The sequence below is a fragment of the Eublepharis macularius genome, chromosome 4 (assembly GCF_028583425.1).
Source record: "Eublepharis macularius isolate TG4126 chromosome 4, MPM_Emac_v1.0, whole genome shotgun sequence".
NCBI classification, from domain to species: Eukaryota; Metazoa; Chordata; class Lepidosauria; order Squamata; family Eublepharidae; genus Eublepharis; species Eublepharis macularius.
In genome coordinates, this window is record NC_072793.1 from 73,892,323 (window position 1) to 73,912,787 (window position 20,465).

Here is a 20,465-nt window from a genome sequence, read left to right on the forward strand (position 1 = left end):
TCTTCTTTCATAGTCTCTTAATTCTTCAGTAACATTTACTTGTAAATTATTTATTTAAACTGAGATTCCTTTTTATTATAAATTCTTAATAAACACACAAATACATACTAGTAAACCGGAATAAGGCCCCAGAGTCATGGAAAGTATGATAAAACAGGAAGGGTGGGCAGCTCTGCACTTCAGCTGCCATTGTAACCGAGTCCCTCATGTGAGTTTGTCATTAGTTGCGGAAGGCCAAATCGGGGCGGGGGGGAGGTTGAGCCCCTCAGCCCCCCAGTAGATTGCAGGCTGTTTTCTCAGTGGTTCAACCAGTTCCACTTCCCTGCTCCTTCCCCTATTTTAGCTTAGGAGTGGAACTTGATAATAAAGCCACTGCCTCGCCGCCGCCCCCGCGCTACAGTCCTACGGGCTTAGCATAGGGCCACACAGACCGATTTATGTCAAAGGAAGCCCTATGACCACACGAACGTTTATGAGGTCATCATCTCCTAACGCTGCTCTCTTGCTTCCACCGCACACCCCACGCCCACTTTTTCTGCGCAGTCGTTTCTGCCATCTTTACTGAGGGCCATCTTTTCCTGAGCAGCTGCCTACAGACTCCACCTCACTAACTGTTATTGCCGGCATCGCAATAAGTACTCACCAAACCCTCATCTTAAATGGCGCCGTTCGTTTCAGCGGCTGGAGGCGGTACTTAAAATGGCTGGCGGTAGCGCCTGCGCCTTAACTTAGGCAGTTACTGCGGCCTGCCTGGTTCCATTGTGTATCCGCGGAGACGAGGGGGGAAGGCTGAGAGGGGCTGCTGTCTTCGTGTAGGGATGGAACCGGACCCGCTAGGAGATGGCGTCGGCACCGGCCGTGAGGGGCCTGGCGGGGTGGCTGGCCCGTCAACGACCACCCCTGGGCTCACGGCCTCTCAGCGCCGGGCTGAGATTCGCCGGAGGAAGCTGCTGATGAATTCGGAAGAGAGGATCAATCGAATAATGGGTTTCCACCGGCCAAAGGCGGGTGAGGATGGGGCGTGGCGGGAGGGGGTGATTTCTGACTGGTTGGGCAGTTCTTGTCTTGCGAAGGGAACGGCACGCGTACGAGTTTTCTTAACTGAAGAAAACAGCGCGTATCTTCTTTTTGACGGGGGGAATCTCACATGCGTGTTTTTCCTTTTCACCTTGTTTCTGGCCAAAGGCAGGAATGGGGTTAATTGTCACCACCAGATGAACTAACTTGGTTTCTGAAAATCAAATCCAAAATCGTAAATCTCGTTTACGCTCTCTTTTCTGCTGCTCCTCTCCTCTTTTAAAAAAACGGCGACTGGAGATGAGGGACTTGTTTTAAATGTGACCAGGGCTGTTGGTTCAAATCTGCCATCGTTCTTGCATTCGTTCTCGCCGTTCCATATAGCTATAAAATACCTTAAATAGGTTCATTAGATTTGGTACCTTCAAAGAGTGCTTGATTTAGCGCTTCCTTTTTGGTCTTGGGTTCTGTATATATTGGGAAATTTTGGTCACACCTGCCTTACTGTAGCTTCTATCTTGATAGTACCTAAGTAATTGTGATTTAGTGGCTCCTGACCCACAACTAGTTTGTGATCCAGCTTCAAGTGGGTTGCCCCAGAGATGTTGGGCACTAACATCCCTTTCTCCAGTCTCCTATAAAAAAAAAATTTAAAAGAGCAGAGTGAAAGTAGGGAGAAGCACAGAGAGAGAATGAGCGAATGAAACACCATGGAAGAACTTAACTTGAAAAAATGAGGTTTAAAAAGTCGTATTGCTTCATATTGAAGATTTGGGTTAGATGTGGGTTCAGGTCTGAAAAGACTGATTGAAGACTACTTGCATAACGTACTGGTTTAGTTTAGAATATCTAGTCCCATTTGGCTTTGTCAGAGTGATTGTACTTTTTAAACAAGTGTAAAAAAAAAAGCTGGAGCTATTTAAATTTTTTGCTTCTAAGATTTCCAAAAATTGCAAGGCTTTTTATAATTGACCCAATTCTTGCATATTGTATTTTCATCTACCCTTTTCTATATGGAATTTATTTTCCCCATTTTATTTGCAAACCCTTGGGATAGATTAAGGTTGGCCATTCAACTACTAGTATTGCTGCTATTCTAAGCCTATTTTGAAATTGTGTGCTTAATATTTTTGAGGAATTTTGATTATTTTGAAACCAGCTTCACTGAGAAAGTGACTGGTCAAGGACACCCAAGGAGCTTCATATCTAGGTAGGGTTTTGAACCCATACCTCCAGCTCAATACTTTATCTGCTAGTCACTGCTTGTGACTTGTAATGCAATATAATTTATAAGAAGTACTGTATTTGTGGGTAGCAAAACTTTAAAGATGTCTTATGGTATCTTAAAGACTATTAGAGTGACTGAAACATAGGGTTTTGTGGGCTTTGGCTTGTGAAATAAATCTGGATTTTTTTTTGCTGCAGGACTTTTTTTTTTACTGAGGATTTATTGAAGCATAAGCTTTTGCAGAGCCCACTTCTGATGAGCTTTAGCCTACACAAAGCTTATGCTTCAATAAGTCTGTTAATCTGTAAGGGACCTCTAGACACTGGAACGGTTACTCTTAGTGTTTTTACTGCCCTTTTTGGCAGCAAAATGTGGAAAGGAGACTTGCTGAAATGATTGGAACTTACAGCACATACAAATTTAAATCCTTACTCTCTTTAAATCATTTAAATCTTTTTTGTACCGAAGACTCATATTTAACTCCAGTCTGTGACATGGATGCACTTCTATTTTTCTAATACCTTGCTTTACTGAAGCCTGTTTCGATCATGGTTTTTGGTTTTTTTCATTCATCTTTCTCCTTTTCCTACAACAATTTACTTTTTAAAAAGCCTGTTGCCACAGATATGATCAGTTAAAAGTTTATATATGGTGACTCTGCTTGTTGGTTGAATAATGTTGTATAATGTCCTAAGGCCATTTCAGGAATTTCAAAATTCTTTTATGAAAATAATTTCCATGGAAGTCATAACACAAAATCCATCTGTAGATTGCAGTAGAATACATGATTATGCAGTGGTGAAGTGGAGAATGATGCAAGTTGTTTTGAGTCCCCACTGGGGAGAAAGGCAGGGTATAAATAAAGTTAAAAAACAATAAAACAAAGTAGTGCAGTTACTAAAAAGCCAAGTCTGTGAGGAGAAGCCTCTAGTTATAGCACGTTATATATGATAGAAACTTTACTATGGTGATAGGTCTGCCTCAACTGCTGTGGAGCTAAGAGGCAAGCAGCCATCATTCCTGCCCTTCTCCATAAATTGAACGATAATGAAATAAAAAAGTAAATCCGCAACACATGCAGCTTTGCTTCATGAACATTTGACAGTATATAACTGTGGTCAAAATAAGTAGTTGGTTGACCAACTCTATTAAGCGTAATAGTAGAAATCACAATATTATGTCTGGTTTATGAATATGAGCATGGTGCTCACCCACACAAGCTCTGCAGTGCTCCAGACTAAGTGAATGACTTGAAGCAACAAGCTCTAATAACGCCAGTGTGACCAAGATTTTATCTCTATGAGCATTCATTCATGTTTGAGCATTCATTCATGTTTTATAAAGCATTTTTGTGCATCCTGTAATCCGGTATGCTTACTAAGTCAGTTACAGTGCTTTGCAGAACAGGTATAGAAATAAGAATTGTTTGTATTTTGTAACTATGGGATAGTATTTCTGATTTATTTTCCTCCTTTGGTTTGTGGTTACAGATTCTTGAATTTGAAACTACATTATGTTTTTCTTCAAGCATCTGTGCTGTGATCAAACTTAAAGAACATCATAGGCTGTGACCTATCAACTCCTGCTGGACATGGATCGTCCTTCTGCTCCCCTTCCTCCAGTATCACCTAGACCTAAATTCAGGCAGCTGCAAGAAGGAGGTTGAATTGGACCACATTGCTCCGTGTTCCACTGGCAGAAGTTAGAGGAGGGGCAGTCTGCTTGATTCCCTCCCTCTCTGCTGTCTCTTGACCCACATGGATTTCACACATGCCAGCATCAAGCTTTTTGAGTAGTCAATGTGACTACTGCAGGAAGGGGAGTGTAAGGAACATCTGAGTCGTAGGATGAAACTATAGTCACAGGTAGCCATTTGTTTTAATCTTTCTGACTTGAGCCAAAATGGCATGTTCCTTTAAAAAAATCCATATTGCTTGGCTCATTGTTATTGTCATTAAATGTGAATTACACATGCATATTGTAAATAATAAGACCAAAACGCTGCAAGATTATCTTGCAGCATTGAATGTGGACCTGGCTTGCGTGACCGAGACCTGGGTGAGGGAGGGTGAGACGGTCGCTTTGAAAGAACTAGCCCCCCCAGGTTACATGGTCCTCCACCAGTCCCGGACAAGTGGTTGGGGGGAGGCGTGGCTTTGTTCATTTGGGAGTCTTTATTTATTTATTTATTTATTTATTTATTTTATTACACTACATTTCTAGACTGCCCTCCCCATCAGACGGGCTCAGGGCAGTGTAACAACCAACAATTTACAACATACAATTTAAAACAATAAAAACATCATGAATAAACGTTTAAAACATTTAAAACATTTTTCCATATACAATAAAATTTCTCAATGGTGGATATAAATATTAAAATTCAGCATTTTAAATGCAGGGCCTGGGTCTTACAAAATGCCCTGCATCAGACTTTGTGAGTTCCTGCATGGGTGGTGGATGTTCTTCAATGGTATGGTTGGCAAGAAGACAGCCTAGCCCCCAACAAATGCCTGGCGAAACTTCTCCGTCTTGCAGGCCGGCGGAAAGATGACAAATCCCGCCGGGCCCTAGTCTCCTCAGACAGAGTTCCACCAGGTCGGAGCCAGGGCTGAAAAGGCCCTGGCTCTGGTAGAGGCTAGACGGACCTCCCTGGGGCCAGGGACCATCAGTAGATGCTTATTAGCTGATCGAAGCGACCTCTGGGGAACATATGGGGAGAGGCGGTCCCAAAGGTATGCTGGGCCCAGTCCGCATAGGGCTTTATAGGTCAACACCAAAACCTTGAACCGGACCCAGTACTCAACTGGTAACCAGTGCAGCTGATGGAGGATAGGTGTTATATGTGCCATGGTTGGAACTCTGGCAGTCACTCATGCAGCAGCATTCTGAACCAGTTGCAGTTTCCGGATCGAGCCCAAGGGAAGCCCTGCGTAGAGCGAGTTACAGTAGTCTAATTTGGAGGTGACCGTTGCCTGGATCACTGTCGTAAGGTCATGGGTCGATAAGTGAGGGACAAGTTGCCGAGCCTGTCTAAGATAGAAGAATGAGGATCGAACAACCGCTGTGACCTGTGCCTCCATAGATAGGGAAGCATCCAGGACCTCTCCCAGGCTCCTAATTTTTGATGCCGGCACAAGTGGCACTCCATCGAGAGCCGGGAGCCGGAGTCCCGCACGCATGGACCCTAGACCCACATGCAAGACCTCCGTCTTCATGGGATTCAATTTCAGCCGACTCTGTTTCAACCATCCAGTCACAGCTTTGAAGGCACGTACCAGGACATCTGGGGCAGAGTCGGGCCAGCCGTCCATCATCAAATACAATTGGCTGTCATCTGCATATTGATGGCACCCAAGTCCGAAACTCCATACCAGCTGGGCGAGGGGGCTCATGTATATGTTAAATAGCAAGGGGGAGAGTATTGCCCCTTGAGGGACACCGCACACCAACGGGCGGCAGGATGACAACTTCTCCCCCAAAACCACCCTCTGTCCCTGACCATGGAGAAAAGAGACAAACCACGGCAAGGCCGTCCTTTGTATCCCCACGTCGGCAAGGCGGTGGATCAGCAGGTCATGGTCGACCGTATCAAATGCTGCTGATAGATCTAACAATATCAGCAGCGCCGACCCGCCTTGATCCAGCTGTCTATGGAGATCGTCCATCAGGGTGACCAGTAACGTCTCCATCCCATGTCCCGGACAGAACCCGGACTGGAAGGGATCAAGGGATGAGGAATCATTCAGGAAGACCTGCAGCTGCTCTGCCACTGCCTGCTCAATCACCTTACCCAGGAACGGGAGGTTCGAAACTGGGTGGTAACTGACTGGGTCAGCAGGGTCCAAAGATGGTTTTTTCAAGAGAGGCCTAACCACAGCTTCCTTCAACGCTTCTGGAAAGATCCCGGAGCTCAGAGACATGTTAACAATGGCCTCCAGAGCATCCAGGAGCCCATCTACGCTGGCCTTCACCAACCACGAAGGGCACTGGTCCAAGGAGCATGTGGTAGGCCTAACTGCTTGCAGGATCCTGTCAATCTCATCCCCAGAGAGTGGACTGAAATGGTCTAATGTTATTCCAGAAGGCGGCCAACGGGCCTCCAGTTTGCACACTGTATCAACTGTGGCTGGGAGATCACGGCGGAGAGACAAGATTTTATCAGCAAAAAAGCTCCCAAAAGCCTCACAGCTAATATCCGAATTTGAATGTTGACGGTCCCCTCCTGATAAGGAGACCAAGGACTGAACCACATTGAACAGTTTTGCTGGGCGTGAGCTAGCTGATGTAATGGAGGCTGCATAAAACTTTCTTTTTAGCCTTCACTGCCATCTCATAGGCCTTCATAAATATCCTATAAGATGCTTTCTCCTTCAGACCACTCCCCACCCCAAAAGTTACTGGCATTGATTGTGTGCGCCTAGCGTTGGACGCCGAGGAGAGGTTGGCAATATGTGTGGTGTACCGACCGCCTACTGCACCTGCATCTTCCCTGTCTGGTCTGTTGGAGGCGGTGGCCGGCTGGGCCTTGGAATTCCCGAGACTTTTGGTTCTCGGGGATTTCAACGTCCATGCTGACGATGACGCCTCCATGCAGGCCATGGACCTGGTGTCTTCCATGGCGGCCCTAGGACTCTCCCAGTTTGTTTTGGCTCCCACGCATCAAGCAGGTCACACGCTGGATTTGATTTTGGGGGCGGGGATGATGGTGGTCCTGCATGCCTATGATGCAGTGCCATGGTCAGATCACTTTGTTCTGAAGGTTCATCTGAGCATGCTGCTCCTTTTCCAGGTGGGCGGTGAGCAGATTTATGCTCACCCGCAGAGACTTATGGATCCAATTGGTTTCCAGGCAGCTCTGCAGGATCTGATGCCCCCTGGCAATACGTTAGATGAGCTGGTGGATGATTGGCATGGCCGACTTTCCAAAGCCATCGACGTTATTGCCCCCTGCTGTCCTCTCCGAGCCCGCAAACGGGTAGCTCCTTGGTTCACTGAGGAGCTTCGCCAGATGAAGCGGTCTTTGAGACGACTAGAGTGAGTGTGGCGGCGGGGGCGCAATGAAGAGGCAAGAACATCTTACAGGACGTTTATGAAAGCCTATGAGGTGGCAGTGAAAGCAGCAAAGAGGGATTTCTTTACTGCTTCCATTGCTTCCGCTAGCTCACGCCCGGCTCAATTATTTCAAACAGTTCAGTCCTTGGTCTCCCTCTCTCAGGAGACCGCCCAGTTCTTAATTCGACTATTGACTGTGAGGCTTTTGCGAGCTATTTTGCGGGCAAAATCTTGTCCCTTCGCCATGGCCTGCCTCCCAATGTTGATACAGTAAGGGAATTGGAGACCCCTTGGCCGTCTGGGTCTGTATTAGATCATTTCAGGCTGCTCTCCTGGGACAAAGTTGACAGAATCCTGCAGGGGATGAGGCCAACCACCTGTCCTCTAGACCCCTGTCCATCCTGGTTGGTGAAGGCCAGCTCGGAGGGGCTACGGGACCATTTGTAGGCCATTGTTAACATCTCCCTGAGCTCTGGGGGTTTTCTCGGAGCGCTAAAGGAGGCGGTGGTGCGGCCCCTCCTGAAAAAAACATCTTTGGACCCACCGATCCGTCAGGTTACTGCCCAGTGTCGAACCTCCCATTCCTGGGCAAGATGATTGAGCGGGCGGTGGCGGTACAACTGCAGGAATTCCTGAATGATGCTGTAGTCCTGGACCCATTCTAGTCTGGCTTCCGTCTTGGCCATGGGATGGAGATGGCCTTGGTTGCCCTCACAGATGACCTTCGCAGGCATCTGGATCGAGGTGGGTCAGCGCTGCTTGTGTTACTCGATCTCACAGCAGCGTTTGACACCGTCGACTATGGCTTGTTGGCCAGCCGCCTCGTTGACGTGGGGATTAGAGGGACAGCCTTACAGTGGCTGGTCTCCTTTCTCCAGGGTCGGGGACAGAGGGTGGCACTCAGGGGAGATCTATCGCCCTGTCGCCTTTTGGTGTGTGGGATTCCACAAGGGGCGAAACTCTCCCTGATGTTATTTGACATCTACATGCGCCCCCGCACCCAGTTGGTGTGGAGGTTTGGGCTGAGCTGTCATCAATACGTGGATGACACCCAGCTTTTTCTGTTGATGGACGGCCGGCCAGACATGGCCCCGGACAATCTGGCCAGAGCTCTGGAGGCTGTGACAGCATGGTTGAAACAGAGTAGGCTGGAAACTTTGCCAGTGGTGAAGAGTCAGGGCATGCTCCTGGATGCCTCCCTGTCAATGGAGGCTCAGGTCACGGCGGTTGTCAAGTCTGCATTTTCCCATCTCCGTCAGATCAGGCAACTTGCCCCTTACCCAACACCCCAGGACCTGGCTACAGTGAACCACGCAACAGTCACCTCCAGGCTAGATTACTGTAACTCACTCTACACTGGGCTACCCCTGAGCCTGATCCGGAAACTACAACTGGTCCAGAATGCGGCAGCGCGGCTCCTGACCGCTATATCCTACCAGTCACATATCACACCTGTCCTGTGCCAGCTGCACTGGCTTCCGGTTGAATTCTGAATCAGGTTCAAGGTGTTGGTTCTTACCTTTAAAGCCCTGAGCGGGTTACAGCTGGCATGTCTTCGGGACCGCCTCTCCCTGTATGTACCCCAGAGACCGCTTCGATCAGCGGATAAATGTTTACTGGGGGTCCCTGGCCCTAAGGAAGCCTGCCTCACTTCAACCACGGCCAGGGCCTTTTCAGTCCTAGCCTCAGCCTGGTGGAACGCTCTGTTAATGGAGACCCGGGCCCAGCGGGACATATTATTGTTCTGCTGGGCCTGTAAGACAGAGCTGTTCCGCCAGGCGTTCGGTGGTTGAAGGGGGCGTTGCCATGTTGGCCTCCCACCTTTGGGGTGGGGAGGTTCTCCCCACCATTGCACCTTAATGTATTTGGTTAATTTATTTTATTATTGTTTATTGTATGTTGATTTTAGAATTATTGTTTTCTTGTTTTTATTGATTTTAACTGTTGTTCACCGCCCAAAGCCCCTGAGGATGGGCAGTTTATAAATTGAAATAACAACAACAACAATAATAATAAATACTGAAGAAATTAGCAAATAAGGTGGCATCTATGATTGACTTTGTAGTACATTCTGCTCCTCACATAGAAAGAAATCATAAATAGCTGCATTGCAATTCAAACTGTTTTTGTTATCAAGGGCAGTTCTCTTTTTTCTGCCATAACATAAGGTAACTGTTAATGAAATCTTTATTTCAGAACAATGTAATGAGTATAAATTACTTCTTACAAAATCTATGTTATCAACCACATTCACAAATATTTTTAGAAGGCAGCTAATATAAAATATGTGGGAAGAAAATAAATGAATAAAACATGAAAATTTCTTGAAGAGCACACTGAATTAGCCATCTTAATTCAACAAGGAACTGCTGCTCCTATGTACTGTGACAGGGAGTGTGTTTTACAGCCTTTGATTGGCTGCAGAAAGTGTTCAGTTTATTACCTTTCTTGAAAAGTTGTTGAAGTCCTGGGGGAGGCTCAGTGTTCTAATATATATTCTTCCTGTGTGACGCCTTACAATGGTTACATACCCGGCCTAATGGCTTGAGTATTGTAGAGCTTCAAGGTCAGCCTCAAATAACTTGCCTTGGTTACTTTTTGTGCTTTTTGTCTTTTCTTTAGATGATGACACCCATTCAGAAACAAAACTTCAACTGGAACAAGATAAATCGGCCATTCCTGCTCCTTCTGTTTCCAAGCGTGTTGTTCTTGGTGATACTGTCTGCAGTCTGGCAGGAACAGCTGACCATGGAAGCAGTGCAATAGAGCACAAGGCAGAAAAAAAGGACTTGTTTAATATAGCTCCTGAGGTTGGTAGTGATGGCACAAGTGAACTCCGGCAGCGCAGTAGAGGTGATCTGATGGAGCAGCGAACATCTCAGCATGGCCTAGACCAGTATTTATCAAGATTTGATGAAGCTATGAAATTAAGAAATCAGCTGATAAGTGAGAAGCCAAGCCAGGAAAATGGAAATGCTGCAGAGGAATTTGATTCCTTCCGTATTTTTAGATTAATTGGTTGTGCACTCCTTGCCATGGGAGTTAGAGCTTTTGTGTGCAAATACTTGGTGAGTTGAGAAAAAAAATTCAATTGTCATTAATTTTTTAGCTTGGTTGTCATATTCTCTTGATAGGGTAGGGCATTGACTTACCCATTTCATGGATGTGACATTGGTGTGGAGAAATGACTTTTCCTCAGTGCTGCTCAATGAACTCATAATTAAGTAATGATTAAGTCACAGTAGAGGATTAGATTCAAGTTCAAATTGACAAACCTTAACCACTGTTCCATTGAATGCAGGCTAAATTGGCAGTTTCCACCGATTTCCCCCATCACAGACTCCCCTTTGTGTCATTTTTCCAGGTCCCCTATCTCCCAGGAGCAGCATTTCATGGAGATCAGTGAACTGCAGTGGGGGTGGGGGAGGCAGAAATGTTTTGTTCTGCCATTGGAAAGTTCACTCCAACCCATTGTTTTTTTCTGATGGTAATCGTCTTGTCTAAAGCAGACTTGTAACCCTGTACATGTCTTGAAGTAAGTGTCACTTGTCCAGCACAGGATTCCTCTTGGGCTCCCATCCGTAGCTAGCTGTCCTGCAGATGAAAGAGAAAGAATGAGTCCCTTTCCATTGACCTGCCAAGTCTGACTGTTGCATCATCACTCAGAGCCCTCCCCCCTCCAGTGGCCAGCTATTCTGCAGCTTAGGAGAAGGGGAGTGTGAGAAAGTATGGCCTGTCTAGCCCAACTGCTGCTTGTCTGTCCATCAGCAGCTAGCCGCTCTGCAAAAGAAGAAGGAAGTGTCAGTGAGGCCCCTTCCATTAGCCTGAGTTCATGAATTTGTATTTAATTTGGTTTTTCTTTTGAAAAAGAAAACGCAGTATTGGCCAAGTAGCAAGAGTAAGCAGATTGACAAGGCTGTGACAGACTCATAAATCGAAGCTGTACTCTAGAAACAGTGTAATGACATTATTGATTCACTACTTTTTTGGTATTCAGTTAAGTAATGGCAAGGGAAAGGAAGAAAGCCGTAGACTGGGAACAGCATCAGTAAGGGCTTTAGTACACACAGTTGCAACTTCCCCAATCCATTCATCTGGTGTTAAAGCATTGTTGACATCCCTTTGCAGGATTATTATACCATTTGGGTATAATAATACATTGGTGATGGAGAGTGCCCTCAAGACATAGCTGACTTATGGTGACCCCTGGTGGGGTTTTCATGGTAAGAAACTAACAGAGGTGGTTTGCCATTGCCTGCCTCTGCAACCCTGGTCTTCATTGGAGGTCTCCCATCCAATTACTAACCAAGGCTGATCCTGCTTAGCTTCTGAGATCTGATGAGATCAGTCTCACCTGAGCTATAATAATACAGTAATACAGTACATTTCCAATATTAAAAGAGCTTCACATATGTTTTAACAGCCTTGTAAGGAGGGCCAATATTATGATCCCTGCGTTGCTGGTGGGTGTTAAGGCAATAGTGGCTCACTTAAGGCTACTTTAGTGTGTTCATAGCTTAGATGAGATTTGAATTGCTCGACTCATGTTCTTAGCTATTGTACCTGTCTCCAAAAAAACAAACACATTGCAATGTATTGGATGTTTGTTCCTTTGTAAACTTGTCTGCAAGGCTGCAATATAATAATCTAATAAGGAACTCTTTCTAGATGCGTTACCTTTGTTCTGCATGTGTTTCTTAGGAATATACTCATTGCTGTCACCAGTTCCTGAACAGATTAGAAGCTGCATTTTTTTTTGGTTAATACAGCATTTGACATGATTATAAACTTGGCTTCTAGCCACATGAGCCTGGAGTCCAAAGCCTGCTTAAGTTTCTGTCTGGTCTTTGGATGGTGTGATGATTCCACAGTGTAGCTTTGCCCAAATAATTAGTCTGTCTTAAATATTTTTAAAATTGTAGGACTTCAGTTCTTTAAGGGCCCTGTATCTGTTTAATGTAAGGATAGAGATATTTGAAGATACAAGGTTGGATCTTATGATCCATGAGTAGAGCTCCACTTGCATTTTGAAATTTTTCGGTCCGCTTCTTGCTGTAGGCACTTGTACTCCATGAACTGCTATGTAGGAGTTCAGCGCACACACGCTTCCGCAAACAGTGCAACTAAAGGTGTGTGAGCAGGGGGAATCAACAAAAATTTCCCTCTCTGCCAATGGAAATACACCTGTGCCAGCAGAAATAGACTGTAGGACCCAACCTATTGGTATATTTTTCTTAGAACAAGTGGTGCAACATTAAACCACAAAAAGAATCTAGTCAGATCATTCAGAACTATTTTGAGCTCCTGATTCTTGAACAAGGAAGTAACTATGCAAAACCCTTTCCCAGCAATATGAAGTGTAAATTCTAACAATCTGTATTACTATAAAGTTATTTCATATTATACAAAATACATGTGAACTTTATAAGTATGTTTTTTATGTGAGGTGATTTTATATTAATAAATTTTTACCAAATGTTTCACATAAGGCTCCTTTTAAGTATATTTGGATAGACCTTCATAGGCTCCTTTTAAGTACATTTGGATAGATCTGATTATTGATGCATAATGAATATCCCCATCTCAGTCGCCATATGCATGATAAAGCATAGTATTGTGTTATATACGTTAGTGTTCTTTCTGGCAGTTGGCATACTAGTTCATCCTTAAATCTAAATATAGTGTGCTTTACAGTGCTATGTTGAAGCATGTTTCCTTTCACGGTATTTTTAGTGTGTCAGCAGAAACGCTTGATAAAGTGTAATCCCTTTCCTTGGAAGTTTGGATCAATGAAATTGCTTTATTACTGTATTCTAACTCATGTAATTTTCTATTTTTTTCAGTCAATATTTGCTCCATTTCTTACCTTACAGCTTGCATACATGGGATTGTCTAAGTATTTCCCAAAGGTAAGGGGTGTGTTAAGAGAAAAAAGTTCTCAAAACATCTAATTTTAAAATAACGCAACAGAGAATTGCTATATTAAAGTGTTGTCAGATTATATGAATTATTGTGGATGTTGAGTATTTTCTCTGATAATCTAGCTTTTGCAGCACTTACATGAATGCAGTAGTTCTCAAACAAGCTACCTTATAGTCTTTGACCCATCATTTTCACTCACCCTTAGCTTCTTTGCCTCTTCTCCATTAATCGCTGCCAGCTCACTGTGGACCCTGATATTAAGTTTTCTTGATCAACCAAATGCATCTTGCCTGCAGGGCTGGTAGTCATTTCAGCCATGGTAAAAAGTGGATCTGTGTTCTTTAGAAGAATCAGTTTACCGTCTTGCATGCATGCAAAGTTGTATATACTTTGGGCCCTTACAGTGAGTCTATCTGTGTGGAGCTCATATAAAGGAAAATAAGGTAACAGAACAGACTCTTAATTGCTCATTTCATGTAACTGGAATGAGGATGCATGGAATGTAAATTTTGACTATGTATTTATTTATTTTGTTGGATTTATATCCCGCCCTCCCCGCAAGCGGGCTCAGGGTGGTTATTTTGAATTATTCCCCAAATAATCTTTTTCCCCTCCCCACTGCTTATTGATTAAGTAAAGCCTGCATAGCAGACAGCTTTGTTAGAATTATTTGATTTAAGATTAAAAGATAAATAGCATTTCCAATGAAATTATAGTTTTAATGGATTAAATGTTTGGATGTATTTTTGTTGCAAAATAGAATAAAATATCTCACAATATGAATTGACTGTTGGATTACAGTTCTGTTACCAAGATAACTGGAAAGTATTCCATTTTTTTAGTATGCTTTGAGATTTCTGTGGCAAATTGCTATGTATGCGTCCTGTTCAGACATTCCAGAACAGACATGCTAAAAAATCATTTTTCTCTCCATTCCCCTGGCAGTTATTTCTGAAGACCATTTGTAGAATCCGCTGACTTGCAAGGACTAATAAACTCACAGGTCAGAGGGCTGCATTGGAGGAGGAGGACTGGGCAATTTTGCCTCCTTCCTCTCCTTAGTGCAGCCCCTAACTATGTGCTTTAGTTCTTAGGTGTCCCAAGATTCAACATACTTGGAGTTGTAAAGAACTGCTGGAAGGAAGGGAGACAAGGGAGTGTCCTGAAACCATTAGTGTCTTCCATTAACAGTTTGCTGGAATCAACCCACATTGTTTAAAGACAAGAAACCATTACAGAGATTAACTTTTTAAAAATTTATTTTTACACAGAGTGAAAAGAAGACAAAGACTACTGTACTAACTGCTGCTCTTTTACTGTCTGGGATTCCAGCAGAAGTAATCAGTCGTTCAATGGACACGTATAGCAAAATGGGGGATGTCTTTACAGACCTTTGTGTCTATTTCTTTACTTTCATCTTCTGCCATGAACTGCTTCTGTTCTTTGGTTCTGAAGCACCATAACTGTGGAACTCAGTGTGATACTTCAACATAACTGCATCAATCTTTATTCTGTAAATATCTGTGAATACACACACAGGGTTGAACTTTTATTCAATTCTTACTTATTTCAGTGCAGCTTAAAATACACTTCTGATTGAGAGGTCCCAACTTCAAAGCTAAGGTTGGTAAAGCTTCAATATAGTGCATGGTGACTGAAATACGGAAGATAGAATATAGTTCTCAATGCAAAACTAGAGCCTTTCTTTTAAATTAGAATATGACCTTTCTCACCCTCTCACAGATATTGGCACAAACTATGATCTTTCTCTCTAGCTCTACATTGTGAGAACATGGCACAACAGATGTCTTGTGCTTGGTTGAACTGCTTATACATTTATTAGAACTTCCTATGAATTACTACTTACCACTTTTATTCTCCTAAATCTGACTCTATACTCTTTAGCTACAAGAACATCCCGACAAACAATACCAACTGTAGCTGGTGTTTCTGAAACAGATGATGTGTCATCATCCTTTTACTTCCTGCTTAGATGGTAGAGTTCTGTTTGTTGTGAAAGGTGGATTTGAAATAGGAATGCTAAAGCAGAGAATGGAGCAATGAGGCCCAGCCTGATTCATGTGTATGTTTTCTCTCAACATTTAATAGCTCTTCCATCTGAGTTGGTATCCTGATTCCCAGTATTTACATATCTGTTGTAATATGCTGTGTAAAGTAACCATTACCAGTTAACAAGCTGCTCTTTTGAATGGCTAGACTTCTGTACCTAAGCTAACCCTAGTTCTTTTCGTTTTTCTGGTTTAGCAAGTTTTTTTTTATTCCTTGTAGTGTAAAGAAAGGTAGGCTTCAGCATCATATTTTCCTTTCCAAGAATATGCACATGTAAAGTTTACTCCGTTTCATATGAACACTTCTGAGATATCACTACATTTTCTAGTAATAGGGCAGCACTGTGACTTGTGAAGGTACAAATGACTGTTTAGGCTGGTTTTTTGTCAACTGCTTAGTGCTTCACATTGGCTTAGTAAATGGGGGCACAGAGCATGTTAAAATTACATAATAAATGCTGGCTTTTAAAAAATGCACTAGAAATTAGGTCTAACTCATCCCAAAAATTACTTAAAGTAATTTCCCATCAAAACCAATAGGATTTGATTCTAAGTGAATGGTTTAAGATTGGTTCATCGCTAAAGGGGTTTGTTACTGGCTTGTACAATGATCAAGCCTTTATTTGGCTTTCATTATTGTTCTTCACTTAATGCAGCCTGTTGTCTCTCTTCTCCCTCTCTTTGAAGTTCCTTCAGTATATTACAGTTGTTGTCTATCATGATATGATAGATTTTTTTATCACTTGATTTGAAGAATGTATAACTAAAGTAAGGGCTAGTGGAGATACAGCCTAAGACCATGTTATAGGAATTGTGTGCCTCCTGCTTCATGTGAGAAATCCCTCTCTTCCCATTTGTGTCTCCCTGTCTTTTGGTTTGGCATTGTGACTATTGTTATTCCCTAATGAAAGGTGCTGCTTAACTTCCAATTCAGAACCCGTAGCCCACTCCCAGAACTTAAACACTATTTACTTATATTTACATTGGCCCTACAGGTTCAATGGAAAATATGAAATGCCAGTTGAGGGGATTAGGCTGCTATAGAATATTTTCTAGTGTTGTGAAGGATGAGTGGGTTTTCTCTTGGCTTCTGATGTTGAGTGTCTTGAGAGTAGAATGCCCTATCTAAACAATTTGGAAGCTTGGGTGTTACTAACCAGCCACTCTGTCTGGGAATTTTCTCCTACCTCTAAGTCTTATCAAGTTATCACTGAAACTCTGTCATTACATAAAGTTTCTCCTTTTAGAAGTGGTATTTACAGTTTTAGTACTTTCGTTAACAGGTTTTATTGGGAAGTAAAATTGGCAATATGTTGGATCTCATGAGCCCTCTGCTCATGAAAAAGAGAAGCAGACAACATCACCCAATTCCTCTTCTATACTGTAGCTTACCATGCCAAGTGGAGTATGATCCATGAGGCTCCCTCTGCTCCCAAGCATCAGGTTTTGTGCTTGCAAGGCTTACTTGGAAATTAGGGAAAGCTTGTCAGAATCAACTCAGAGTTTCTTAAAAACAGACAAGACTTCCTCAACAGTTTGTTTTTAACTTTCTTGTGTTTAATTTTAATACTCTATTTGACAAACCAGACTTTACAATTTCTGTTATGTAGGAAATGTCCAGACATGGGGTCTATAGAAGGGGCATAGATACACAGGAGAAAACTGCAAACAGCTGTAACTTTGCTTCCTAGCTTTGCAGTAGCAATTCCCACTGTTAAAATGACAAGGTTTTGTTAAGTTTAGAAAGCCACTTCACTCCTTAGCAGTAGGAAATAGTTACTGGAGAACTGTAAGCAAAGCTCTGCTTGTATGTTATTTCCCATGTACATCTATCCTTTTGGTTTTTGACATGTTCTGTTGTGTTCCATAGGCTTTGTACGACTGTATATATCTGGATATATATCTGGATATCTACATGTTCTTGTACATAACGTAAGTCCTGTTTTACTATGTTTCTCCAGGCTGAAGTATTGTATTAATAAGTAATGGATGGACAGAAGATTCAGAAAAGTGGCTTGGCAAATAGCTAAAACTGAGTTGAAGATTTTGTGTAATTGCAGAAATGCTCCATCTTCTCCATAGAAATGTGTAAAATGCATTGAGCCTTTCATCATTCCAAACTAGTAATTTCAGTTTTTAAAGTTAAGCCATTATAAATTAACAATATAAATTGTGACCTTTCCTTGGTATTCTTGATTCCTGTTTGTCAGAATTTCCAAGCTGGAGTTTTAAACAGCAATAAAATATGAATTCCAGATCTAATTGGATCTTTTTATTTAAAATACATGTAGAGTTTAAAAACAAGAAGATAGAACCATCTTATATGGCCTTCTTCTCTGCAGTGAAAAGATGTATAGGATATAGTAACAGGTAAATGTTCAAAAGGTGTCTGATATGTGTTACTTTTACAAAACTAGAGTTTCTCTGTATGGTTAATCTCATATGTATGTCCATTGTAGTGTTTATTTCTGCACTGGTTCTGTTAAATTTATTAAAATTATCTTTGTTACAATTTCTCATGCTTTGTGCTGTCTGGTTATTTATTAATAGACACAGCACTGATTGTCACATATTTAATTTCCAGTTTTTAAAGGGTTCTTGCTGCATCAGAGAAAAGGTGTGGGAACCAGATCTCTTGAGACTGATTACAGTAGAAATGAGGCAATATGCAGAAGCATTGTGTTAATAAGGACTTGTAGAGGTGTGCGCTTTGGGTCTGATTTGGGATAAATGCCCAAATTGGACCTGATCTGTAAAGATTTGGGGGTTCCAAATTGGGGCCAGCATGCTGGCCCTGATTCGGAACCCCCAAATCAAAGCTTCCCAAAGCAATTCGTATTGCTTCGGGAAGCTTTGGGGCCTTTAAACTTTAAAGGGCTCCCTAACTCCCACCCACCCACCACCCCAGTTACCTGGCCCTTTGCTACGGTGCTGCTGCGGCAGCTGTGCTTCCCTGCTGCCCAGCTGGCTGCCATGGTGGCAGAAGAAGCGGCACGGGTGGTGGAAGCGCCAGCTCTAGCATTCCCCTGCTGCCCCTCTGGCTGCCACAGTGGTGGAAGAGGCAGAATGGGTGGTGGAGGCGCCAGTTCCGGCCTTCCCCACAGCTCTGCAGGTTGCTGCTGTGGTGGAAGAGGTGCCGCAGTAGCGGAGGCACTTGCTGCGGCCTGCCCTGCCCACCCCTCTGGCTGCTGCAGCAGTGGTGAAGGCAGCATGGGTGGCGGAGATGCTGGCTCTGGCTTTCCCCACTACTTTGCAGGCTGCTGCTGAGGTGGCATGGGCGGTGGAAGCACCAGCTCCAGCCTTCACTGCTGCCCAGTTGGTGTTGCTCCTGGATAGGTAAGTGGGGGTGGGAGTGGGGGAAAGGGGGGCTAAGTGGGGGGTAGAGCGGGCTGGGAGACAGCTTTCCCTCCCACGTTGGTATGCTCCGAATATTTATGGAGCATACCGAAGCGATTTAAATTCCTGAGTTTCATTTTTACTATCATTTTCCCGCTTCGGTTTACCGAATTTTTACCCCCATGCACACCCCTAGTGACTTCCACTTTGCTGATACTGTCAAGAAACTCATTTGTTCAACTTGTTTCTTGATCATTTAAAACACTTTGATTCAGACTTTTTGGCCTAGCTAAGATGCAGGATTTATTAGCTCTGGTGAAAGAGAGAACTGTTTTCTGGGAGGTTGGAGCCAAGATGGCACTGTTGTTTTCCAGCCTGTTAAGAGGATGAGATGGCGCTGTAGGTGCACGACCCTAGTGACTCAAGTTCAGAGCATGAGGGAGGCTAGCACTTGCAATAATTAGTTTTCTCTCTGCCTGTGAAGACAAGCAACTGCAAAGTGTGTCATCACAGGTTAAGCCCTTTTATGATTGGTTAAGCTGTTCAGGCTATACTGCTGGTGATTGGCCTTAAAAAGTTGTGTCTTAGTTTAGCTTTTGCCCTTCTTGGGATCACTTCTGCCGGAAGAGTCAATCTTCTGTTTCTGAAGGCTTTGCCATCAGTGGAATCCTGTAGCTAGCATCCATCTTGCCTTTGTTATCTAGACCTCTGGATTTAAGATCCTAAAACTTCTGTTTGGATTTTGAGATCTGTTTGAGAGGTAACATCTGGTTTAGGTTTGTAAGTTTCAAGTGTAAGTTAGCTATTTAGCCTGTTATTTTGATTCTGATTGCTCACTTCTATAACTGTTATAATTGGCATTTTGTACTTCCTTTAATAAACTTTATTAATTATATTTGTTTGCAACTGTTGAGTTGTTACTGCTTCAATCTTGGCCATTTGCCATAAGCTACACGAATAACTTTTCTGGACTCCACCTGCAAAGTGCCTACCTTGCAAGGTTCTGTTTGCTAATACCCAGAGGGCTTCAGGCTTGCTTCTTGGTCTTGAGAATTGGGTTACTCAAGAGGCTGGTGGTGGTGTTCCTATCCTGGCAAGTGAGGATCCACCTTCCAGTTTTTGAACTTTTCTTTTTAACACCCTCTCAGGACAAATAGCACTCCCTGGGGATCCAGAAAAGAGCTGCCTTCCCCCTATGATTCCTACTGGATTTATCTGCACCCTTCCATACAGAGGACCATACTGTCTTATTGAGACCTTTGGAGGCAGCAGATAACGGGTTGTGCTCTGGATTGGTTTAAATTGTTGCTTATGGACCAGATTCAAAGGGTTGCTGTTGGAGACAGTTATCAATATGGAACTTATTTTCTGGGGTTCCAAAGGTCACAGTCTTACCCCTATGATATTCAATCTCTGTTTAAAAACTTTAGGAGAAATCATCTGTCGTTTGGGAACTGGATGCCATTAATATTGTCACAACACCCAGCTCTTTGTCTCTTTCTATCCATATCTTTTGGAGATGCAGCAGATGTCTTTAGCCATTGCCTGACAGCTGTGGTTGAATGGCTAAGCAAGAGTGAACAAATTGAAACTGAATACTAACAAGGAGGAGGTAATGTAGGTTGGGAAGCCTGAGGCCTTGAAGACCATTGTGCCTCTCACCTTCAGTGGAGTTTAGCTGACTCTATTAAATGCTTAGAGGTTATTGATAGACCCAGAATTACTCCTGGAGAAGCAAGTTAATGCAGCTGTGGGGAAAAAATGCATTTTCCAACTGTTTGGCCTGGATGATGGCTCCAACTGGATCCATGCCATGGTAACATTAAGACTAGACTACT

The 20,465-nt window shown here is 43.3% G+C and overlaps 1 protein-coding gene across 1 annotated transcript; it reads left to right on the forward strand.

Moving 5' to 3' along the window:
• The first annotated feature begins 578 nt into the window (after nt 1–578).
• On the forward strand, nt 579–17,807 carry CAMLG (calcium modulating ligand). The gene is made up of 4 exons (XM_054977726.1): nt 579–1,008; nt 9,923–10,368; nt 13,144–13,209; nt 14,494–17,807. Exons 1-4 carry the CDS (start codon nt 819–821, stop codon nt 14,683–14,685), a joined length of 894 nt encoding a protein of 297 aa, XP_054833701.1. The 5' UTR covers nt 579–818; the 3' UTR covers nt 14,686–17,807.
• The last annotated feature ends 2,658 nt before the right edge of the window (nt 17,808–20,465 follow it).

Bases quoted from the DNA above. Each gene is read 5' to 3' on its own strand.
- CAMLG (XM_054977726.1), top strand. From the start codon at position 819: ATGGAACCGGACCCGCTAGGAGATGGCGTCGGCACCGGCCGTGAGGGG. The intron at 1,009-9,922 runs GTGAGGATGGGG...TCTTTTCTTTAG, and splicing joins TTTCCACCGGCCAAAGGCGG to ATGATGACACCCATTCAGAA. The intron at 13,210-14,493 runs GTAAGGGGTGTG...ATTTTTACACAG, and splicing joins TGTCTAAGTATTTCCCAAAG to AGTGAAAAGAAGACAAAGAC.